At 41.7% G+C, this 26264-nt stretch overlaps 2 protein-coding genes across 2 annotated transcripts in view; both read right to left on the reverse strand.

The window, feature by feature from the left end:
- Window positions 1–1213, reverse strand: part of LOC140460131 (scavenger receptor cysteine-rich type 1 protein M130-like) — a 102634-nt gene extending 101421 nt beyond the window's left edge. Inside the window, exon 1 of the mRNA XM_072554528.1 lies at window positions 841–1213. Coding sequence (XP_072410629.1) covers window positions 841–1213 — 373 coding nt within the window. The remainder of the gene's footprint in view (window positions 1–840) is intronic.
- A 265-nt stretch (window positions 1214–1478) lies between these two features.
- On the reverse strand, window positions 1479–24435 carry LOC140460132 (scavenger receptor cysteine-rich domain-containing protein DMBT1-like). The gene is made up of 7 exons (XM_072554530.1): window positions 24395–24435; window positions 15921–16027; window positions 10430–10462; window positions 9440–9754; window positions 8566–8880; window positions 4769–5086; window positions 1479–1489 (listed from the first exon to the last, which is right to left on the reverse strand). The coding sequence occupies exons 1-7, from the start codon at window positions 24433–24435 to the stop codon at window positions 1479–1481; spliced, it is 1140 nt and encodes a 379-aa protein (XP_072410631.1).
- Window positions 24436–26264: the final 1829 nt, after the last annotated feature.

Genomic DNA, 26264 nt, shown 5'->3' on the forward strand with positions numbered 1-26264 from the left:
GACCTGCACATCTTTGGATTGTGGGACAAAACCGGAGCAGACCGAGGAAACCCACGCAGACACAGGGATGACCTGCAAACTCCACACAGACAGTGGCCGGAGGCTGGAATTAAAGCCGGATCCCTAACGCTATGAGGCAGCATTATGAGCCACTGAACCACCGGAACCACTGTTGACAGTTGCTGTCTTTGCTGCACATACTCCCTAATTCTCTCTCCAGCAGTCCATGAAATCTCACATTAAAAAAACTGAAAAAAGATCAATACAGAGAGTGGCCTGACCTGAACACATAATTCTGGAATCAAACCCAGGTCGCTGGCGCTTTGTGGCAGTGGTGCCAAATACTGAACCTGTGGAAAGACACTTTGATGCAGATGAGTAATATGTCCAATAGAATTCCGACAGTGTGGAAACAGGCCCGTTGGCCCTTTCAGTCAATCCTGAACCTCCAAAGAGGACAGTTCCCAGAATGATTCGCCCAACGTAGTATCTTATATCTACCCTACATTAATGCACCTAACCGCCACATCCCAGAACACTATGGGCAATTTAGCATGGCCAATTCACTTCATCTGTACATCTTTGGATTGTGGGAGGAAACCGAATCACCTGAAGGAAACTCATTCAGACACGGGGACAATGTACACCTCCACACAGTTCCCCGAGGCCGGAATTGAACCTTAATTCCTAGGGCTGTGAGGCAGCTGCGTGAACCACTGAGGCACATGTACGACGACGTTCAGTTGCTATCTTTGCTGCACATATTCCCTACTCCCCACACAACAGTCCATAACGTCTCACATTAGAGAAAAGGTGAATAACAATATGGCGTGGCCTTACCGGAGCACATAATTCTCACATCCTCTTTATGAGAACAATCGTCTTGGTGACCCAATTGTGCTGAAGGACATTCCCAGAGAAATGATTCATTTCCAGAACACTTCACATCTTTCAACCAAACTGGGCCTGAGCTCAGTTCAAACGAGGAATGAAGTGACATTTCCATTATGTGTCCACAGCCCAGTTGCTTGCAAACCACTTCAGCGTCTATCATATGCCAGGAGTCGTCACAAACTGATCCCCATGTCCCATTGTAATAAATCTCCACTCGACCTGCACAAGGGCTTCCACCATCTGACAGCCTTAACTGGATATGTTCTGTTAGATTAAAAACACAGAATTTTATACTTTCAAAATCCACACCCTTCTTCATTCAATCCAGCATAGTATATTGATACATGTAATGCTTAAACAAGGCAGAATTGATGAGAGTGATGGAGGAGTTAGCACAGGTAGACTGGAAGCAAACACAATTTGTTGGGGCAGTTGATGAGCAGTGGAGGAATTTCAGAGCAATCTTTCAAAATGCTCATCATTGAAAATGAAGGACTGTGGGAAAGGGGTTAATCATCCATGTATCTCTAAGGAAATCCGGGAGAACATCAAATTGGAAGAGAAGGCATACAAAGTGACCAAGGTCAACGGGAAACTAGAAAATTGTGAAAGCATGAAAGATTAACGAAAGCCACAAAAGGGCTATAAATTGAGCAACATTTTTATGAGACAAAATCTAACCAGGAATAATAAATTAGTTCACAAATGTTTCCATAAATACATAAAACAAACATGTTTCGCTAAAATGAACATTGGTACTTTCAGGGATGAGAAGGCGTTTTTCGTAATTGGATATAACAGGAAATGGCTGAGATATTGAATTGGTCTTTTGCCTGGGTTTTCACAGTGGATGACACAAATAACATGCAAGTGAAAGAGAAAGAGTCGAAGTTAGGCAACAAGTTAGGAAACAATCAGTACGACGTTAGAGATTGTTTTGGGCACGCGAAAGGAGTTCAGGGTACAGAAGTCTCCTGGCCCTGAGGGAGTGCATTCCAGTGGACTAAAAGAGATAGTGTAATTTTACAAAACGTAATTGGCTCTGGGGCAGTTACAGCAGATTGGAAAACAGTAAATGTGACGCCACTATTTAAAAAGGGAGGAAGACAAAAGATGGGGAATCTTAGACAGGTTAGCTGAACCTCTGTCGAGGGGAAAATGCTTGAGTTTATTTTCAAGGAAGAAATAGCAGTGCATCAAGATGAAAATTATCCCGTTGACATTGGACCATGAAGGGTAGTCAGGCTCACCATTTGTTGGAGTTCTGTGTAGACATTACAGACACAGTGAACAACAAGGACTCAGTAGGTGGGTTGTATTTAATTTTCCAAGCGGCATTCAACAAGGTGCCGCACAAAAGGCTGCTGCATAAGATAAAGATGCAAGCCATGACGGAGAATGCATTAACATGAATAGTAGATTGGTTAACCGACAAGAATCAAAGTGTGGGGATAAATGAGTGGCACTCTGTTTGGCAATCAGTAACTAGTGGTGTGCCTCAGGGATCAGAATTGGGACCGCAATTATTTGCAATTTACGTCAATGATTTGGAGGTTGGGACCACGTATAGTGTGTCAAAGTTTGGATGTGACACTAAGTTGAGAGGCAGAGTGCAGAGGGCTGTGAAACGTTGCACAGGGACCTAGATAGTGCAAGTTAGTGGGAAAAGCTCTGTCAAATGGAGTACAATGTCAGTAAATGTGAAGCCATCCAATTCATTGGGAATAACAGTGACAAGGACTACTACTTGAATGGTAAGAAATTGCAGCACGCCGCTGTGCAGTGGGACCTGAATCACACAAGGTTAGTCTGTAATTGCAATAGATAATTAAGAAGACACATGGGATTTACTCCTTCTTTGCTAAAGGGGTTAAGCTTAAAAACAGGGTGGTTAAATTGCAGCTACGAAAGTGAAATCCCGTTGAGTTGTCCAAAAGCATGGTGAAGTGTTAACCGAAAAGGATAAAACAAAACTAGGTTGAGAGGAAGGAAGGGAAGTTTTGATGGGAATTTTCGATATTTTGCTTTTGGAAAATGATACTACCAGCCTTGTATTGGAACAAGTACATTTGGAATGGACAAAAGCCAGACTTACTGCAGCACAGTGGGATCTGTGAGTTCTCCACCTACAGGATATTTGGACGCTGAAAACCGTGGAGGCGATTGATTAGGCAGATGGGTGTGTAACAATGGACATATTAACTGGGAAATACCTGAAAACACTGAAAACGTTTGTCAGGCTTGTTTACTTGGATGGAATTGAAAGCAGTTTGTACGTAACAGATGAGTAATCGGACATAGTCCGAAGTAGGTCATGGTGAGAAGAGATTTGAATGAAATCAACTTGCGGGGGGAGTGGAGAAACATTAGGAGGGCTGTAAGTCGCCCAGGTAACAGAATAAGGATCCCAAGTGGACATCAGTATAATTACGGATGAATGTTACATATTTCAAAATGGTGCAAATAGATTCAGCTTCCGACAGTTTGCAGGGCGAGGATGAGGCTACCAAGCTGGAAATGGTCCTGATGGAAACCAAAGAAGATGCCTTTAGTACCACACATAGGAAATGCTGAACAGACAATGTTCTTTGTTGTCTATCCTACCAATGCTTGTCATAATTTTATTCCACTCAGTCAAACTCGAATGCTCCGTCTCCTCTGCCCCAAGGTAAACAAACACAGACTGTCCAAAATCTCTATAATTTGGGAATTACAGCCCAAGGAAGATACTGGAAAGACCCCTCGCCAGTGCGGCTGTGCTGCTCCAATGTTTTAGATTCCAAAGTTACATTCACTAATCGGTCTTTGACCGAAATGAAGTTTAATATACTTTCAGTGTGACTTCCCCGCTCTAATACTTAATGTATTGGACAATAAAGGCAAATATTCCATATTCCTTCTTGACCAGTTTAACTACCTGTCCCTCTACTGTAAGGATCTATGGGACATACCCATCAAGTTCCCTATGATTTTCGCTGATTTGAAATGTTCTGCAGTTCATCAAAGAGTACTTTCCTTTGCTTGTCATGCCCAAGTGTGTGTCCTTATACTTATGGAAATTGGATTCCATCTACCGCTGGCTAGCCTCTCCGGCCATCCGTCGATTTCCTTCTGTAACCGACTCTTCTCTCATCAGTGTTTAGCAAACACCTAATTTAAGGTTACTTTAGGAATTTATGATCAACCCTCCAACATTCACTCTGAAACCGTTTGAACATTTTGATAGTTTCCTGTCCAGCCGTCCATTCAGCATTCTTCATAAATTTGATCTCAACACAAACATTTCTTCCTGAATTACATTCATTTTCATTTTCCATCACTGCTGATGTTCATCTAAATCAGTCATGTGGCCATCATTGCCTCGATACGTCCAAGTATCTAGTCTTCAGTGTTTCCGCACCAGTCCCTAAATTCACATTCATTATTGCTGTAATACGTCTCATATGATATCTGTGTCACTATTTCACATCTCAAAACAAGTGTTTTACAAAAATATTCGTCTTCAATTAAATTATCTAATAAATTCATTCTGTCTTTTTCGTCTTCCCTGTGCTGCAAAGAATCAGACAACCCTTCCGACTAATTAAAACCTCTATTGATAGAAATCAAGGTCTTCCAAACACACAGTTCTCATCTTAATTCGACCCTCTTCCCCTCCTGATAACTCTCTCATGTGTCAGTCTTACTTCTGGCTTATAAAACCTTTGCAACTTGAATCTTCCAAAAGCAAAGTTTCAGTTTTTCACACTCATTCATCTGGCCCATGCCTGCTTTCACCGGGACTAATACTGATGAACGTGTGATACACATTCTCAGGAGATAGATATCTGTTTTGATTGTTCTGAGCAAGTGTTTCTGTGTCGCGTCTTCTTACCTGAACAGAGGATGACTACGTCACTGTTGTAGGTGACTGACGAATTCAATGGGCCTGAGATGCTACAATCCCGGAGCTGAGATTCCTGTCCATGACACTGGATATCATGCACCCACGGACGGCCATCACTTTCCTCGTACTGTGAAGACTTATAAGTTTCGAAGGCATGACCGCATCCAAGCTGTCTGCAAACCACGTGGGAATCATTCAGATCCCAGAGGGTGTCCTGCACTCTGCCCCAACTTCCATTGTAGTAAACCTCAACTCGGCCATCACAGCGGCTTCCCCCATTCATCAGTCTTGGCCACCAATTTTCATCTGCAATACGAAATGCATTTAGAACAACGTTTAAACTGAATTGAAACATTCAAGAATTAACAATCACAATTAAATGTACCATTTTAAAAAAACTGTTTTTTTCACGGCTTATCCGATAGCTTTTCAGACAGTTTCATTTTTAACATCGCCTTTCTTTTCCAAACATTTGAGAGAGATATGGGAAATACGTATTGTTGATATGGAGCAAGTGTGAAATGAAGTGAATTGTTTAACAGGTCATGTTGAACTTTGGGAAGTGGGCTGATGGGAGCCCCGAAGTAGTGAATTGAAGTGCTTCCTGCCTAATCTCTATCCATCATTCCGAATTGAATAGATATTGTCACAGGCAATTTTTGTGATGATTTTCCTCAATTCTGCCAACCTCACATTTGTTGACATGGTTGTTCTGATGTTGAAAACTCCTGATATGCTGCCAATATTTTCGAATATTTATATCCAAAGAGAATTCCCTCAACGTACTGGAAACTGAGTGCATTCATTTTTGGCCTTCCCACTCTGGCCAAATTAAAACCAAAATAAAACTATCCCCTTGTTCACACATTTCAAGACAAGATATTAGACTTGGAAAGATGTATCAATAACGATTTGCTGGTAGTTTAATGATGGTACTTTCCAACATCTATCCCCATCAAAAACGAAATGTGGGTATCGAAAGACATAATTTCTCAATGATATACTGACCAAATTGGAAAATATTTCCCGATAACTTCCTTCGTCCTCGGTCAACTTCATGTACACACGATTGCACAACAACATAGAACATAGAATCTTACAGCCCAGTACAGGACTTTCACTCCCCGATGTTGTGCCAGCCTTTTTTCCTATTTTAAGGTCAGGATACCCTTCATACACTTCAATTTGCTAACTTCCATGTGTCTATCCAAGAGTCGCTTAAATGCCCCTGATGTATTTGACTCTACAAGCACTGCCGGCAGTGCATTCCTCGCATCATTGTAATGCCTCACACGAGCTGCACATGCAAATGGATTTCCGTATATCCTGCATTGTTCCTGTTTAAGGAATTCTTTTTATGTTAGCAACGATTTCAACAACATAATGTCATACTCCTGGTTCCCCTTTAATTTCGAATAATTTTGGTTATTATACACGGAAATCACATTATCTGCAGAAATTCTCTTCTCCTTTTACTCAGACATTCAGGAGCATGGGTATGCATTCACTTCTTCAACAACAAAGAACATTAAATGAGGTCTTAGCTGAGAGGGCGAGTGCCCTGCTTCATTTCACTCTCTGCCCCTCCGGTCCTCATCCATAAAGCCTAACTTGATCATCTATCGAAAATCTATACTTTCCTCTTGACAAAAATGAGAATTCCATTCTGCACAAATTCTTGTCAAGGGAATTACAAAAAGAAAACTTCTGAGAAAAATAAAGATTGATGGTCGGTATTTAAAAGGGAGATCGAACGTCCCAAACTCTTGTGGCATAACAAGGTGGCTCATAAATGTTTGAAATCTGAGAACTTTACTCAGTAGCAACACCTCTGACAGAAAGCATGAATTTTCACTTTCAATCAATTCCTCCTCCTATTTCCATGTCAATGTCTTTGAAAAGTATTAATAATGCATGAGGTTTCTGCCTGGACACGCGTGACAGTTCCGATGCTCCCTGATCTGGATTGATTTGATGACTGCTCTCCCTTTAGAGAAAGATGACTTGTGGTGATTTAACCTGATGGTCTCCATTCCTAAGGTGGGTAGTGAGCTGAGAATGCTTGGAGCTCCATGTCAACTTCAGATTGTGGGGGTAATGAATTCCCACTGTTGTTATCACCATGCATCACAGCTAAGCAATTCGGATAACTGAGCTAACCGATCCCTATCAGGGAAGCGTCAGTCGAGGCCAATCAACTGTCATCTTACCTCAGAATCTACTAATCTTGTTTCCCTAACCTGGTGCTCCCCTCTGCTTCATGTGTGCGTTTTGCAATTCAACCATTTCACCAGATTCGAGAAAGGTAAATAACACAATTTGCAAATTGAATATCGGAAAGGAGAGATTACTAAGAGTCACATGGCATAGTATGGAAAGCAATTAGATGCTTTGGATTTGTGTTTTTTTTGTAGACGGGTGCAAGTTTGCATTAAGAAACAGGGTAACGTTTAAAAATTAGCTCATCGTGGCAGATATTGATAGTTGAAACTATTAATTTTTGCAGTTACCAACTTTAGAAGGACATACAGCGGATAGACATGTGGCAGATGAAACTTATTGCAAAGACAACTGAGGGGATACGTTTTAGCAGCTTGGAAAATGGCATGCAACGTGAGGCTGGCATGCTGGCACAGTGGTTAGTACTGCTACCTCACAGACACTGGGGTTCAATTCCCGCCTCAGGCGACTGACTGTGTGGAGTTTGCACATTCTCACATGTCTGCATGTGTTTCCTCCGGGTGCTCTGGGTTCCTTCCACAGTCCAAAATGTGCAGGTCAGGTGAATTGGCCATGTTACATTGTCCGTAATGTTAGATGTAGGGGAGTGGTTCGGTGTGGACTGTTGTTGGGCCGAAGGGCCTGTTTCCACACTGTTAGTAATTTAATATAAAAAAAAAGTATTCTGAGGTTTTGACTTTTTCATTCTTCACTTTTTGAAGAAGTGCACTTAAACATTAGGGCTGAGGGCTTCAGCAGCTGTGACACTTGAATCTGACTACTGGACGAAAGCAGGTAAAGAAAAAAAAACTGCTCCAGTTAGCTGTTTCTTGGAAAAACATCGGGGACAAATGTAAAGGTTTATGGCAAAAAAGTGCCGTGCACATTTGAATGATAGTAAATCAGGCAGTGATAGTATAGAGACTATTGTAAAACACACAATAGCATTAAGGCAAGATAAACTCCAACAAACGTCAAAGACCAGGGAATCAGCTGGATCACTGTTGCCTCCAATAAATAGTCCAGGATACCATGGTTAAATGAATGACAAAGATGATAGATTTCAGACAGTAAATCATTGCAAGTTAGAAAGTCTGGCTGGTGAAATTGTTTCGAGGATTGGTGTACAATTATTCCAAACAGGTTAGAAATGCTGTCCTAAAATATTTTTCAGGGCAGATAGAGCTAAAGACAATCTATTGGCTTGTCAAAAACGTAATTGTCTGATTTTCACTTCAATATATCTACATTGACCCATGCTTAATATTATCGGCAATGATTGACTTTGAGACAATCAAAACAATAACATATGTTGGGTGCAGACAGTTTACAAACTCCAAGAAATCTCTTTTTTCAATGCAATCATAAAGCTTTCGATACATTTTCATTCCCAATACTTGTGTGTCTATTTTACCACATTATAATTCGTGTATGGCAGCATGGGAAGCCAGGAGGATCAGTTTAGATTTGTCACTTTTACAGCAATTACCCCAATGCCAGCACCAAAATTCTAACAAACATTAAATCAAAGTATGTCTTTCTTTTTACATTACATAGATACTCACCAGAACATATCAGGGTGACATTGTTGTGTCCACTGCAATCCTGGTGAGTGTCTGAAGACCGAGGGCACTTCCCCAGCTGAGTCTCATTGCCCGTACATTTAAAGACCTCAGTCCCCATGAACACAGTACTGCCTCCAGAATGAGCAGTGTTTGAAACAGACACGGCCACTCCACAATGAAGCTGTGCACAGACCACATTGGCGTTCTTCAAATCCCAGTCAAGACCACACATTGTTGTCCAGGTGTCACCAAACAGGACCTCTAGTCTTCCGAAACATTGGGAAATATCTTGGACCAACCTCGGAATGATGTGGTCTGAAAAGAAAAGCATTGAATCAGAAAAACATTCAACCAGTACTAACTCAGATTATTGAATGATGAACATTCATTTGATTAATAGCAGATCTGGCACATTCGGATATAAATTGTCCCATCAATCTGTGTGGCTTTGTAGCCCTGTTAACCCCATTCATGTTCATTCCCCAGAATCCTGACCCGAAGCAGTTTGAGTTAACGCGACTTTCATCCAGCAAATAAACGATACAAAGTGATTGTGCCATCCAACACAATGTTGAATCTCATTAAACATTGATTTGTAAGTCTGATAATTCCAGCGGTGCAGCTCTCTCAATGTGGCTTTAAGTGACATCACAATGGACACCTGTCCTGCCCCTTCACCGGAGTGGAAAGGGTAACAGGTACTTACCTCTCCCATTACCGTCAAGTATTCAACAGTTTAAATAATGATACTGAATACATCAGTGATTCTGTCATTTTTATGTTCATATGTATTGGACAGTTATCACATGTTTTTCTGTTTTGACAGCTCCGGCATTTGGTAAAATTCCACAGAAAGTACAGCAGTTTTTTTTACCTGAACAAACGACACCAGCATCATAGTCGTGTGAGATGCTGTCGTGATCCCATTTCACTGATCGACAGTCCCGCAGGGCACGCTCGGTCCCGCTGCACTGAACATACTCGATCACAATGGGTCCGGATCCTCGTCCAAAGTGAGTCCCGTGTGGAGCAGAGACCGCGGTCCCACAGTCCAGCTCCCGACACACAACAGCAGCATCTTGCATGTCCCACGGCAGATCATACACAGTTCCCCACTGCCCCTTGTAGTGAATCTCCACTCGGCCAGCGCAAGGACTGCCCCCATTCTCAAGTCTCAGACTCACCGTCTCTGTAAAATATCGAAATGGTAATCAAAGTGAACAATGTGCAATTGTGAAAGCTCTGTATTGCAGCCAGCATTCCACACTCACAATGCAATGGGAGTGAGGTCACGGTAAAAATACACACTATCGCAATATACCTTAGGATATGTGTTGTAGATGGTGAAAGGCAAAGATCTTTTTTTTTAAGTGCTCACTCGCAGAGAGGATCAGGCAAATGTTTCCATGAGAAGATGTGTATTACTCATTCATGGGATGTGGGCGCGCTGAATGGTGAGGAACCACATCAGGGCCGCCCTGAGAATATCTGAAACTGAAATGTACTTCAGTCTGAATGGTCATGTGATCATGATGTCACTGCGCAATAGTGAGTGAAATCGTTAATATATATTGCCGAGAGTAGCACTGTGTGTGCAGATGAATCTTCATTGCATCTCCATGTATTGTCCTTCTGTCAGAATGGCAGTGTGCATTGGAATCGCTTCTTTTCCACCCTCCTCCCCCCACGAATCCTGAAATGAGAGACCTTAAGAAGTCATGCAACCACCGCCCTTTTTGTTATGAACAGAGAGCTGATCAACGAGTGAACATTAACACATGCTGTTTATCACCACCACTTCGTATTTGATCAGAAACATCAGAATATAGGGATTCCAATCCCTGGAAAAATAACATGTGATTACCTGCACTGTTGGCCTGGGTATCAACAAGTCTGTCTGAAATAGAGAGAAGGGAATTAAAGTGTTAAAAATCAACGCCGTGCTGAAGATTAAAGAAAACAAATGCAACAGTTGAGGGCAATACTTTGCGAAATAAAGTTGTTTAAAAAAGGGTGATTCGCACATGGAATGAGCTGCCACTGGAAATGGTTGTGGCAGATATGTAAAGAACATTTTAAAGGCATTTGGACAAATATTTGGATAGAAAATGTTCAGAAGGACATGGGCAGCGTGTAGGGAAATGGAGTTAGTGTGGACAGACATTTTGGTCAGCATGGAACATATTATTCGGCCTGTCTCCGTGATATGATCCTTTGAGTGTGTGATATTTGGAAATTTGACATCCTCCTTACATGCAATACCGACAACACAGGAAATATATTTACAGCAGGGATCAAATATTGTCACCTTTCTTCTACATTTATCTGAATTGTTTCCACACAAAGAGACACACTGCCAACCCAATGACCTTTCTGTTTGTTACTGCACTGCCGACTGACACAACATTGTGATGATTCCCGTAGACAGCAGGAATGCTCTCCAGTGACCATGGCAAGGTGCCCCCATCCAAAGATTTCAGGAGTTTAGAAATTTATTCAATCAGCAATGCTGAAATAAACATTGACTGACAGGGCTTCGTCAGCAGCTAAGTGCCGAAAGTAGGTTTTTTTTTTAAGTGTTGCATTTACTATCGATAAAATTCGGCTTTATCCTGTTCCCCTATCGACATGGCGGCAACATCACGAGATTCAGTCATCGACAATATCCAGCAGGAATTCTCCTTTTCCCCACTTCCAGAACATAAGGATTTATGATGGATCAAAGGAAACGGTTGAATATGTAATTGGCTACAAATCACTTGTCAGAATAAAAGAAGGAGATCATGCAGTCCAAGTGCCGTTGGGAACCTCTTTGTGCAAACAGCTGAATTTGTTCCATTACCTTTCCTTATTCCCCAAAAATTGTCGTTGTCAATATATTTAACCCACGGTCTTCTGCACTGGGGACAGGATGGTGATGAACACCTATTGTCATTTTTTGGAGAAAATGATTAGGAGTTCACTGAACTTGCCCCGTTAATGATGTTTATTAATTATATATTTTGTTCCTCTCCCAAGCTGAAAATGGAATTCAAACGTATGTCCAATTTTAATAAATTTAAAATTTCTTCCAAAGTTAGATAACTTTTGTTGATTTTTAGTTTCCTGCGAATTCTTTACTTTTGAAACTTCTAAACAGCTCGAATTGTTTGCTTTGGTTCTTGAGATAATTTCATTTCTACTTTCAGGCTTTCAGACAACACCGGGCACCTGTCAATGTGTTAACAGATGGTCACTCACTCTGATTCATTGAATCCCTGATACGCAACTTCTCTTATCCCTTGCATTCACCGATGTAACTGATCGTTTTACCTCCTTACGAATTGTGTGCAATATCGCTACAATTCAATTGTAAATCTTTATTGCTTGTTTTTTTTTGTTGTACTTCGTGGTAGAAAACGAACAGTAAAAATCGAAAACAGTACATTGCAGTCTGATCCATTTACTAGGATATTGCCCTCATTCATCCAAAAAAAACCTTCAGGCTTTGCCCTTTCTGAACCTTGACCTTATCAGACTGACTTGAACCACTCATGATATAATCTGTTCTGTCCCATTTACGTTTCTGTAATTGATATATTCGTGAGAATTTTAATATATTACTTTGTACACTGTTACGTACATGTCAAGATACTCGAACATTCAAGAGCTCTGTTGGTTTACTCGAACGAAGGAGATATATACAACTCTGAAAATCTTTTGAAGCACTGCATAAGGTTGTACAAGACAGCCCGTTACATTTAATGTGATATACCAGACATTTGATGTTCCTCACGAACTGGAAAGTCTTGGAAAACAACGAATCCACGTCAGATCAGTGGCATCATAATAAACAACCTAACTAATGGGAGAACTGATGCAAACTCAGGCTGCAGAAGCACCAGTGGTTGCGATTTGAGACAGTGTGTAATTATGGAATAACCTTCGTTGATTTGTAACTGCTATGGCCCTTTGAACTACTTTTGAAAAATTTAATGTCGACGCTGTATTTCTCTTGCAACATTGTGGAAGACATAATTTTCGACGAAGAATAAGGCGAGAGTCAATGCAATGACAGTGTTCTGTACATTTCACTCCGATATAAGAGCACAAAAACGTAGGAAATCGAAGCAGGAGTAAGGAACTTGCCATCTCAATCCTGTTCCACTTTCAATAAGATCTTGGCTGATCTTTTCCTGGATTCAGTTACACTTTGCCGCCGGTTCAACACAACCCTAAATTCCTGTAGTGTGCAAAACTTCATCTACGTTTGACTTAAACACATCCACAATTCAGCCTCAAATGTTTCACGGTACAGGGAATTACACAGAATCGCAATATAATCGTTGTGGTACTTAGCACACAACCGCCCCCCGGACCCCCTACCCCCTACCCCCTACCTCCATGTTTCACTTATGTCTATTCCCTTCACAATTTTATGTCTTTCTATAACACTCCCTCCTAATTCTTCTAAATTCCATTAAGTGCAATTCTGGTCTTCTCCTCATAAGCGAACCGGCTCATCTCCAGAATCAATGCTATGAACACTCTCCGCTCCTTCCCCAGTCCGACTACACTATTTCACCAACACAGATTGCTAAATACTTCAAGCTGAAACGCGATATCTAGCAAGATGGCAAGTTGATTTCCAGTCTGTTTCAACTACATATGAGGGCCATGAACATCGTTTTTGAACTTGTTCTTCGCATTTATTTAGATTTCAAAAAATAATCTCAAGTTTACTGAGATATCGTCATTCACTTAAATGTAAAACGAGGTGGGATATCTAAAGAAATAAAAGCATTGACACCAACGAAAATGCGGAATTGTTGTGATCTTTGAATGAGAATTGACACCGAACATATGTTTATTCCTAAACTTAGACACTAAACAATCTGTTCAACTCCCATTTGATATGATTTCGCTCGTTGATGGCATAAAGGAATCGACTAAATTTTGCGTTATACCCGTGTGGCAGAATTAAATTGAGAATAGCGAATTCAAGTCTCAGTAAAAGAGGAAACTTTTAATTGAAAAATGTTGCCTGAAAGTACTTCTCCCAATTATTTGTTCTTGACAAATAAAGAATTGTAATAACAACAGTGATTATTTTCCAGAGTTCAATAGAATCGGGGTCGGTTCCTGAGGATTGGAGGGTGGCTAATGTTGTGCCACTTTTTAAGAAGGGTGGGCGGGAGAAAGCAGGAAATTATAGACCAGTTAGTCTGACCTCAGTGGTGGGAAAGATGCTGGAGTCTATTATAAAGGATGAAATTACGGCACGTCTGGATAATAGTAACAGGATAGGACAGAGTCAGCATGGATTTATGAAGGGGAAATCATGCTTGACTAATCTTCTTGAATTTTTTGAGGATGTAACTCGGAAGATGGACGAGGGAGATCCAGTGGATGTAGTGTACCTGGACTTTCAGAAAGCTTTTGATAAAGTCCCACACAAGAGGTTAGTGAGTAAAATTAGGGCGCACGGGATTGGGGGCAAAGTACTAGATTGGATAGAGAATTGGTTGGCTAATAGGAAACAAAGGGTAGTGATTAACGGCTCCATTTAGGAATGGCAGGCAGTGACCAGTAGGGTACCGCAGGGATCCGTGCTGGGACCGCAGCTTTTTACAATATATGTAAATGATATAGAAGATGGTATCAGCAATAACATTAGCAAATTTGCTGATGACACAAAGCTAGGTGGTAGGGTGAAATGTGATGAGGATGTTTGGGGATTACAGGGTGACCTGGACAAGTTAGGTGAGTGGGCAGATGCATGGCAGATGCAGTTTAATGTGGATAAATCTCTGGTTATCCACTTTGGTGGCAAGAACAGGAAGGCAGATTACTACCTCAATGGTATCAAATTAGGTAAAGGGGCTGTTCAGAGAGATCTGGGTGTTCTTGTCCACCAGTCAATGAAGGCAAGCATGCAGGCACAGCAGGTCGTGAAGAAGGCTAATAGCATGCTGGCCTTCATAACAAGAGGGATTGAGTATAGAAGCAAAGAGGTACTTCTGCAGCTGTACAGGGCCCTGGTGAGACCACACCTGGAGTACTGTGTACAGTTCTGGTCTCCAAATTTGAGGAAAGAAATTCTGGCTATTGAGGGAGTGCAGCGTAGGTTCACGAGGTCAATTCCTGGAATGGCAGGATTGCCTTAAACGGAAAGACTGAAGCGACTGGGCTTGTATACCCTTGAGTTTATAAGACTGAGAGGGGATCTGATTGAAACGTATAGGATTATGAAAGGACTGGACACTCTGGCAGGAGGGAACATATTTCCGTTGATGGGGGAGTGCCAAACCAGAGGACACAACTTAAAAATACGGGGTAGACCATTTAGGACAGAGATGAGGAGAAACTACTTCACCCAGAGAGTGGTGGCTGTGTGGAATGCTCTGCCCCAGAGGGTAGTGGAGGCCCAGTCTCTGGATTCATTTAAGAAAGAATTGGATAGAGCTCTTAAAGATAGTGGAGTCAAGGGGTATGGAGATAAGGCTGGAACAGGATACTGATTAGGAATGATCAGCCATGATCATATTGAATGGCGGTGCAGGCTCGAAGGGCAGAATGGCAGAATAAAATAGAATAGAATTCATTACTTTGGTACGAGGTAAATATTGAACTGGTTTATGTAACTTGAACCAGTCATATTCCATGTGCTTCCCTAATTGTTCAATATACAAGCTCGGATTGTGAAAGAATGTTCGCTACTGACATTGCTGCATTAAAGTACACCATACTTTGAAAGGATAGCGGCACCCGTCGCAAATCAACGACATGTATAACCTTTAGATTAGCTTAACAACTTAAAGCATTCATCACCAATGTTCCGTTTTGAACTGGCATAATCAAAGTTAACTGCAACAACTCAACTAAGCTCCTTCACGCAATCTAACAAAACTGCTGGCTCACAATTTAAAAAGCCACACAGAAAATTAACATACCGGACTGATAAGTCCCCATCCTGATTGAATGACACAGTTGTTTCCTGACTAATGCTTGATGAAGATTCTATATATTTTTTAAATATAGGAATAGAGTTATAGGTATAATTTCCTAAGTTTAATCGTCCCCGAACGCACTCATCACTCAAGATCAAATTAGGCAAAGGGTTCATTCTTGATATTTCAGTTCTTGGCAAGATGAAAATTATGGCGTGAACAGCATTTCCTTTGACATGTCATTTCTGTATCAATCTCGAATACAGGGCACATGACTGCAAGTTACATAGGTCTGCGTATACTATCACACCATGGTCATACAGAATATAGGCATAATCTGAGAGAATTGTCCATGTGTGCATGACGTCAATCAACAGTAGGCACAGCATTTATGGTTGTTTTACTGACACTAAGTTTACTGTTTACCACAGAATCCAGTGCACACAAATGTCACAGACAACCATTCCAGCTGCTCATATTTTCTTGAGAAGACTGAAAGTTGCTTCTTTCTTTGTTTGCCTGAAGTGATAACACTGGGAACAATAAAAGTCAAAAATAGACAAGACCAGTAAAGTGCCTCGATATTTCTGTTCAGATCTTCCCTAAAACTAAGTTTGCCTCATCTCTCACCAGAGATGTGGCAACATGTTTAAAATAAATTAAAATCTTCGCAGATCTCACTGCCAGCAAACTGATGTCATGTTCAACCTTGCCTTAACATGCAGTAGTCTTGCCCCGACAGAGAAAGCGAATTGGTCAAACACATTTCCACCGGTTAGAGCATAAAACCAGCATTGAGTGACATGTACGATCCTGAGAATAGCTGGAACACCTATTAGTGCCTCCTCAAGGCTCTGTGCGAATAGAAGACAGGTGTACCAATCGGGTTTTTCTCTGAGCAAACGTCAAGTCATTTGGCAGAAAGCATATTCGCGATCACTTTCGAACGAGCATGAAGACATCGCTTAGCTGGTGGTGAGAATGGCCTGTGAGAACACTCATCTAAAACTGGCCAGTGTGCGGCAACCCTCGGTGCTTTCTCATGGAGACTTTCAAACATATCCTTGTGGAAGGGTCCTTTGCAATTGATGTTCGGAGAAAGATGCAGTAGTTTCCGTCGTGGTTCATCCTAAGCTCGTGGATTCAGGACTCAGTGCTATACGGTCGGTTCCCCGTCACATCCACCGAGACAAACATTGACTGCACCTGGAGCACAACCAACTCGTTGAAAAATGCTCTTTGGTATCCACGATACTTGGTGGTCTTCCAGACCAAGCAGTTGACCCCGACCGAGTGTTTCTGATTGACACTTTTCAAGGTCCAGTGCTACGTGCTGAGGGGTGTATTAAACCTTCCAGCATCTGCCGCCAATGCACAATGGCGATAGGCAACTGTCTGAGGTGTTCCTGTTGAATGTAAATTTCAGGTCCATTCATGTTACGGACCATTCCGATGCTTCAAATATATATAAATACAGTCATGTCCAAGTAAGAGATGCCTTTCATGTGTTTGTTGAACAGTCAAACTCCAATGTTTGCTTTTTCCGTCATTCAGTACTGTATACAAGTAGCAGCAAGTCAGGACTGCAGATGTTGGAGATCAGAGTTAAAAAGGGTGGTGCTGGAAAAGCACAGCAAAACAAGCAGCATCGGAGGAGCAGGACAGTCGACGTTTGGAAAATAAGATCGTTTTTCCTGATGAAGAGTTTATGGTCGAACCTTCGACTGTCTTACTCCTCGTATGCTGCCTGACCTGCAGTGTTTTTGCAGCACCACACTTTTGACTACTGTACAGACGTGACCCGTTCCAGGGACGATGCATGCATGTGGAGCTACTTTATGAATAAAGTTTTCATTTTTAGAAAAACAATAACATTCGGTAAAGACTGAACTTTTAACCACTGTCTGGTACCGAAAAAGGAGCTATTGATATTGAACTGGGCAGTGACAATCATTCGATCAAATTCAGTGAATAAGAAAACTGGCTGAAAAAAGAACGTGAAAGAACAGTGGGTGCTGGAAATCAGAAACAAAAGAGAAATTTCTGGTATAACTTAGCAGATCTCGCAACATTTTTGGACAGAAAGCAGTGTTGTAGTTTTGCGTGAAGTGACCCTTCAATTATTCGCAGATGAACAGCTAACTGGGTCCTTTATCACAGCAATCAGTCCAACAGTTCTCTCGGAACAAATTATCTGTCATGATTCCAAAATTACAGGACTGTCTCAACCACAAAATGTATCATAGTGGCACACAGCTCCTTTGTTTCACGAAGGATGTGAACGGCGCTGTATAAATGCATCACGATCGAGAAAGTATTGGATTGTAAAGAGAAGAAATACTGACCATAATCAGTGGCACATCAAGTTTCTAGAAATTCAAAATAATCCGCTTCTATTTTACATTCTCCCAAATATTGACTAGTAAATTAGTTAGATCGCGTTAAGCAGTTTTCCCGGATATACACATCGTTTAAACCAGCGACAGACACAGTTTCCAAACACACCCGAATTGTGTGAGTAGGTCTTCAACACTGTGAGCTGTACAGAAGCTACGAATACATGCAAACATTGGAAGTTTAAGGGAGTGTGGAGGTTGGGGAGCTCTGACACCACAGGAACAGTCATAGAGAAATGAAGACAAAATACTTTTTATTCCATTTCATGTCAATATTCTATCTCGCACAGACTGACAATGATATTGTTGCCACATCTATGTCACTAATTATTGGCCCATGAATGTTTAAGAGAATGTATTCAGTAAACCATAACTCACAGTTCAACAGCTGCAGAAGAAGTAAGTTCACCAGGGTTACAATCATCGTCCCAGCCGGTGGTAGCATATCAAATCGGAACATCAGCTGAATGCTGTTTCACAGATACTCTGCAGCAGTTCATGTATCAAGTAACTCCTCGATTTCTGTCACTGTTAGTTCCTTCACACGGCTTGAACAGAGGCCCGTGTTTCTTTCCAACAACCAATAGATTGTGATGTGTGCGGACTGTGAACTGAACACTGTCTTCTACACCAATGACAAGTGATGTGACCATTAATGGGCACAAAGACACCGGGTTCCAAAAATCAGCTCATCTTGAGAGATCAATGACGTTAAAGATTTTAACTTAGAAGCGAGTCCTCACTCCGGAATCCATATCGTATAATCACTCTACCACAGGAGGTTATTGGTTGCGGATTCATTGAAGACGCTGTGAAACTCAACATCTCCTCGAGCAGCTGCAGAAACATCTCAATTTACACTTCTGCACTGTTCACTCTTCAGGATGCAAAATGGAGTCCAACAACTTCAGAGCAGAAAATCTATCCTTTCTCTGGATTACAAGTCACTCTTTCCTTCTTTGTCTATCCGTCTCCTGTCAGCATTGGTCTCAGCAGAGCAGACCAACATTCACTTCGTCGCCCCCAATCAACACAACCTATTCTGAGACGTAATTCTGTCCTTTACTATAACTGGCGGCCTGTTGTCTTATTCTCTGAGCACACTGACCATCTGTTCCAGTCTCACCTCCTCACCCTCTGTCCACGGTTTGTAAAACTGTCATTCTCCGGAACAGTCACATTGTATTCAAAATATTACCTCGTTTTGTGAGCCCACAGATGCTGCCCGACTTGGTGTCTTTCTGAAAAGTTTGCCTTTGTTTTTAGTTTCACTTTTCCATTTACAAAAATTGTTAATCATTGAACCAACTTTAAAAAAATCTAAAGTAGCTCCCCAAGGATCATATTGTCTTCTAATCACTGATCATGATTCCTATTTGTCTTCTGACAAACTGCTTCACTCATCTTTCTCAGTATACCTACCAATATTTAACTAATCATTATCATTTGGTCGAATTTGTTCAGCAACTTATTTGCGAGAGGAAATGATTGTTTTCCTTTTCTCTTCCTCTGAAACTTCTGCTCAAATTACAAGTTACGTTGATTTTCCTCCAGTCATTGTCAGCTCCTATGGGACGGATACAGTGTAATACAGCAACATTGCACAATCATTAAAATTTGCCAAATATCAGATTTCCTCTTGATACTCCTCACCTTCCAAACGTGCGGGGCCTCACATCATGGCAACTGTGACTTTAAATCTATAGAGTGTAGAACACCGAATATGACAGCGTAATGCAGGCCCTTCTGCCCTCGATGTTGCGCTGATCTGTGGAAAAATATGCATGCTACACAGCTACATTTTCATTCATGTTTATCCAATGACCATTTAAAAGCCCTTAAAGTCGGCGAGTGTACTACTGTTGCAAAGAGTGCCATCCACGCCCTTACTTCTCTGTGAGTACACATCTTGTATATCAATGCACACAGATTGGTTAATTCTTTGGAGAAAGTGTGGACTGCAGATTATGGAGAACAGAGTAGAAACGAGTGGTGCTGGAAAAGCACAAGTGGCCAGGTAACATCCGAGGGATGGATATTATCTTAGACAGCGCTCAATTTTTGAGTGGACCTATTATATGAAAATTGGATACCTTAGCCAAGTTGTGTTCACGGATTTTGGAAGACCTATGTAAAGATCCAACATAATAGACTTGTGTTCAAAATTGAAGCACAAGCTTTTGGAGGAAATATACTTGCCAGGACGGAGAATTGGTTCACAGGCAGGTAAAATAGCGCATACTCAGTGAAAGGAGTTGACCAATGGAGCGGATGGAAAATCGACGCTGGGACCTGACCCATTCACGACACACTTCTGCTATTTTCGCTGAGAGTGATCAAAGGTGACATTTCAATGTTCGATGATGAGAAGACACTTCAATACTTACAGGATGAGTTGGGCCAGTGAGCAAATACATGAAAGATGCAGTCATGTTTGAATCAGTGTAAGGTTAATGACATTGAATGAAAATTGGAGAGAACAGATCACCAGATTTAAGCATTCCGTTAGTGATGGCGAACAAAGAGAGGTGGATGACCCAATACACCCGTAACTGGAAGGAAGGAAACAAGTACAAGACAGAAAGGTGAGTGCTAATTTGACCTTCTTTGAACAAGGGGTTCAGTCCAAGAGTAAGGACATCTTTTCACAGTGCTTGCACAAGACGTTTCAGAGACTCTTGAGTTATTGTGTACCGTTGAGAACGGTATGTCCTGTAAGGAAACATTGGATTTATTGGGTCCATATTCCTCGGAGAGGATCTCATTGAAACGTAAATAATTCTATTGGCCTTGAAAAACACGATGTAGGTTTGATGTTTAATCTGGTTTAGAGTATCCAGGAAAAGGGGTCATGACCTTGGGATATAGGTGCACCATTTCGATAAGGGTGGCAGAGACTTCGTCACTCACACGGTGATGTGAGGGTGGAATTCTCGAAAAGATTGGGATGTCAGTGTGCTCATTCATAGTTCTCCTGCCAGCGTGAAGTTTATGGAATTTAATGGGAAATGTGGCCCCGTTTACTTGGGCTGCTTTCATCTGGATGGGGTCAAGCTTCTTGAATTTTATCGGAGTTGCACCCAGTCCAGTATTTGGGGAGTATTCCATCACCGTGTTTCTCTCTCCACAGATGCAGAGAGATATGCTGATTTTTGCAGTATTCTGGTGTTTGCTTAAGAGCTGAGTGGCTCTGGTGGAACTCAGACTGTCTATGCCGTTCCTGTTTGACAGCACTGTTGATGACCCCTTCAATAACATTGCTGCTGACAGAGAGAATGCGGTTTAGACAATATTTGGCCTGGTTGGATTTGTCATGTGGTTTACATAGGAATACATGTGGTGCATTTTCCGCACTGTTTGTGGACTTTACAAGTACAGAGACTTTGAAATAACGGTCAACGTGCCCAATTACCCTCTCACAGTTGACCACTTCTTATGGAACCGTAGATCACACAGTGAGTGATACAAAATTGGATTGATCACAGAAGACAAAGAAAGTTGTGGCAGTGTCTTTTTTTTCTCTCCCTGTAAGTCTGTGATCAGTGACGTTATGAAGGGTGAGTGTTGGGACCATGGTTGTTTCTAAGATACAAAAGTGTTTTGGCAAAAACTGTAGGTGCTCCGATCAGTGACTTCCTGAATGTCACACTTATCATTAATATCGATTTAGAATCCACGGCGCTCCTTCACAAATGTAAGACCTGTCTCTGTCTTTTTCTCTGCTTCCTCCCCACATCTCTCCCTCGACCATCTTAGATGAACTACACATAAGCTAGCATTATCCGGCCATCTCCAGTTCTGAATAACAGTGAATGGAATCTAAACATTCAAACCATAATTATCCCAAGTGTCTGCAGTGGTTTCTGTTCTAAATTCAAATCGCCAACCTCGTCAGAAATTTGATTGTGTTTCCATGGATACGAAACTTGGTGCAGTTTAGCGCTTTTGGCTATATTAGTTCACTTTATCAACAGTTTCCCGTTTAACATCTGCCGTTTTACTCTATTTGTCTGTGAAGCAGCGCCTGAGCCATGACTCACAGGTGTGCTGTAGAATTTCACATCAGATGTGGGTTGTGTTACGATCGAGGGCAACTTGCCAACCATCTGAAGAAATCTGATCTCTCAGAAAGAAGCAAAATACACAGACACACGTCCTGGTATCAGGACATTCCCAAGCAATGAACTGCACAGAGGACCATAACATGCTGTTGGGAAAAACGCAGAAGTATGTCTTACAGCAGAGCATAATTTGAAACTTGTCAAAATTTATGAAAGGCTCAATGTATGAAAAAGAAGCTTCTCAGTCTGCGGAACCACAGAACAGTCACTGTGCGTCTTGCAGGATGCAACTGGAACCGTGGTAAATTCTGTGCTCAAGCTTTGTAGCCAATTTCTTCTTTAAAATTAAAACATCCAGACGGAGAACGCAGTCAATTTGGATTAAGAATTGAGGCTCCAAATAATCCCATTGAGTATTCCATCAGGGCAAGCTCGTCTCAGGACTAGGCTCACAACAATTGGGGATCTGTAAAAATGTCAAGACGTTAAATTCTGAATCGAGATGCTGATTTCCATTAACCTTGGCACACTAGCAAAAACGTGAAAGAGAACATTTTCAGCATGTCAGAAAAAATGAGTTTGAAGTCCAGTTAGTTCGACGAAACGTGCACTGGTATTGAAGAATGACCCTGTAATATTGAAGAGAATCTGTTTATCAGAGAATCACTGAATCGCAATGTTGTTACAGTGTGGAAAGGCGCTGTTCAGCCAATCGTGTCTGTATTGGCTCTTCAAATTACCATGATCAAAAATGGCAATATCCAACGTGAACCTTGTTATATAGTACAATTATAAAAAAAAAACTTTAAATGCTCTTTGAAATGAAAACGTTAAATGGGCCTTCCCCAAATTTCCAGGCTGTGCCGTTCATATCCTAATATCCCCCTGCAAAATAAAAAAAGTCACTTCTCAGTTTCTTCGTGTTCTCATCACTCCAACTTATGTTGTCTTGTTCTTGACATATGCATGGTAGCGTATAGTTTGTCTCTCATGTCCTCTGTCCAGATTTTCATTGTTTGGAAAATCTCCACAGACACGTGAACGGGCATCCAGTCGAGATATGGAGCATGTACAATTCCTGAAAATCATTGCCATGGGCAGATGCACAAAGGGGAAATCACATTAATCAGGAGCGGGGAGCAAAGGATGGGAAGTAGGCACAGAAGGAAAACCACTGATGTTCACAACATGCAACAGAGAAATGATAGCATATAACAAGCTTTTCAGACAACATGTCAGTACTGGCCATGATGTTATTCTGAAATAATCCCATCTGCCTTCATTTGGTCTGCATCCACGTATTCTCTGCCTGTTCAGGTGTCTATCTAAATGCCTATAAAATGTTTCTATCATACCTGCTCATTCCACTTCCAGTGACAATGCATTCCAGGCACCTACTATCTTGAGTGTTGAAAACTTGCCTCGCACAACGCACTTAAAGTTTCCACCTCCAGGAGCAATGCATGCCGGACACATACGATCTTAAATGTTGAAAACTTTCCTCGCACATCTCCTTTAAATTTTCCATCTCCTATCTTAAAACTATGTCCCTAATCTTTGACATTTCCACCCTCTGGAGACTCTGACTATCCTCTTTATTCATGCCTCTCAGAATTTTAAATACTTCCATCTAGTCACCAGCTCAGCTTCGAAAGCTCGAACGAAACAAACCAAGTTTTTCCAAAATCTCGTTAAAGGTAAAATACTTCAATCCAGGCAACGTTCTGCTTACCTCTTCCGCATTCTCTGCAAAGTCTTCACATCCTTCCTATTGTCCAGTGAGCAGAAATGTGCAAAGTTACTCCTGATGGGGCCTAATCAAAGTCTCACACATTGCAACATGGCTTCCAACTATTATACACAATACCCCGAACTTTGACGGCAAGCGTGCCATATGCTTTCTTTACAAGCTTATCCATGACGAAGGAGGAAACTTAGTCCATAAATGCTCCGCAGTGTCCGGCCATTTGCAGTGTACTTCCCTCGTGCGTTTCCAAATGCGAGTCAATTCTGCCATGAAGCATCTTCTCCCCTGACTTCCCTCGCACAGAAGTAAGACTCAGTGACCTATAATTTCCTCAATTATACCTGTCACTCTTCTTAAACAAACATTACCTGTTCTCCAGTCTTTCAGCTTCTCTCCTGTGATGAAAGATCTAAAGATCTGACAAAGCCTCAATATCTTCCTGGTCACTTGAATCGCTGAATATTCTGGGCTACAACCCGCCACACTCTAGGGCTCGAAATCCCTTTTTTTTCAGACAGCCAAAACTGCCGTCTTCTTTAATTTGATTTGCCCCAGAATATCCACGTATTCTTGCCGAATGTAGCCACAATTCTCTTTTATGAGTACTGACGTGAAGTATTCATTCAGTAACTCATCCACTTCCACCAACTCCACAAATAAATTCCCGACTTTGTCCTTGAGTGTTTCCCCAGTTACCTTCTTACTCCATCGTCATCACGTGCGATGCAACTGCACATATTCGTAAGAACTCAGACAATTACACTCGCACTCACTCACACACACTCGCTGACACACACGTACGTGCTCACAATAGCAAGAACAATTACACTCACATTCTGGCACTCACTGATACAATCACACTCACGCTCACGTTCACACGGAAACACGAACAATTACACACTTGCTCACTCAATTGCACACACGTACAGAAAACAATTGCATTCGTACTCACACTGACTGACACACTCAGAGTAGCACTGATAATTGCATTCACGCACTCACTAATGGCAGACACAAAAGCACACACAATTGTCCTCACACTCTCACTCATTGATACACTCGGTTACACTTCCACTCTTACTTATACTCACTCACCGATATTGATTCTAACACATAAACATGGATGTTTACATTTTTGTTCACAAATGATCATTAAATGACTGCACGGATACTTTGGGAAAATCATCATGAGTTTATTGTACAAGTGAACATGAACCTTTTAAGCGGCTGAAGCCCTTTCCTGGGAATATACTAAAAGACGTTAGGTGCATGTTTTTGTGAGAGCGTTGGTTTGAATGTGCCTGTGGGTGTGTATCTGTATATATGCGTATCTCCATATATGTTAAGTTGTGTGTGTAAAACCTTTGGGTGAATCATATTCTTGGACCGCTGCAGTCCCTGTGTTGAAAGCAGAAACCAAAATGACCTTCAGGAATGCAATCCCAGTGACAATGAGGGAGTGGCGATACACAGGTATTTCCAAGACAGGATGGTGAGTGGTTCAGAGGATAACTTTCGTGGGGGTGTTGTCACATGTAACAGCTGTCCCTTCTCCTTCCACTTCTCATCCTAGTCGCATGCCAGCACCTTCTCTTCGGGATAACTAAGAGGGTATGACAAATGCTGGGCCCAGCCAGCGACACCCCAAATCTGATAAATGATTTTAAAAGAAAACAAGTCAACAGTTCTTTAACAAACAAGATGTGTAATTTATAATTCTCCAGCACTCTGAACGCACTCGTGTATCAAACAATAGTTGAAACGTGATGGCCAATGCCTCGACCCTTGCCACACCCACTTCCTCGTTCACCCACATACATGGCGCTGAGACTGGTCAAATGTTCCTTTTTTGAGTGATGCAGAGACCTGTTGGACTGAAAGAGGTTAATTCAACTGTTTGTTTTGCATCACTCATTGAAGTCAGTCTCCACGGATCGTCGCTGTGTCCCTTGAAGCGTCTCTCCTCCTTTATTAGTAAACAGTGCCTTTCAGTGTGTTATCCGGCTGTGTCGGCTGGAGTGCCAGCTCCTCCACTAACAGAGGAACAACGTTTCCAGACACTGGGAGTGATCAAACTCTGACGGGGATCAGTATAACAATGGATCGAAGCTTCTATGAGGGACTTTACTGGATTTCCCAGGGCTGGATATCTCTACCATCTCGAATTCAGGACGTGCTTTGGATTATTCAAGGCGTCTACTATCCTATTCTAGCTGTAGTTGGCGTTCCTGGTATGTATCTGGTGAGGCCACAATATCCACTGAGGGCAATTTATAAGTATAACGTTCAATTCCGCTCACCCTGCTATAGGAAGGATGTTAATAAACTGGAAAGGATGCAAAGGAGGTTTGAAATTATATTATCAAGTCTGGAAGGTTCGAGATAGAAAGAGAAGCTGGATAGACTGCGACATTTTTTCGCTGGAGTGGAGGAGTTTGAGAGATGAGGTCTATAAAACCACGAGGGTCGCAGATAAAGTGAACAGCCGAGGTCCTTTCTCCGAGGTCGGGGAGTCTTAAGCTAGAGGGCAGAGATTTAAGGTGGGGGGAGAAATATGAAAGGGACC

This window comes from Chiloscyllium punctatum, chromosome 36 (assembly GCF_047496795.1).
Source record: "Chiloscyllium punctatum isolate Juve2018m chromosome 36, sChiPun1.3, whole genome shotgun sequence".
Taxonomy (NCBI): domain Eukaryota; kingdom Metazoa; phylum Chordata; class Chondrichthyes; order Orectolobiformes; family Hemiscylliidae; genus Chiloscyllium; species Chiloscyllium punctatum.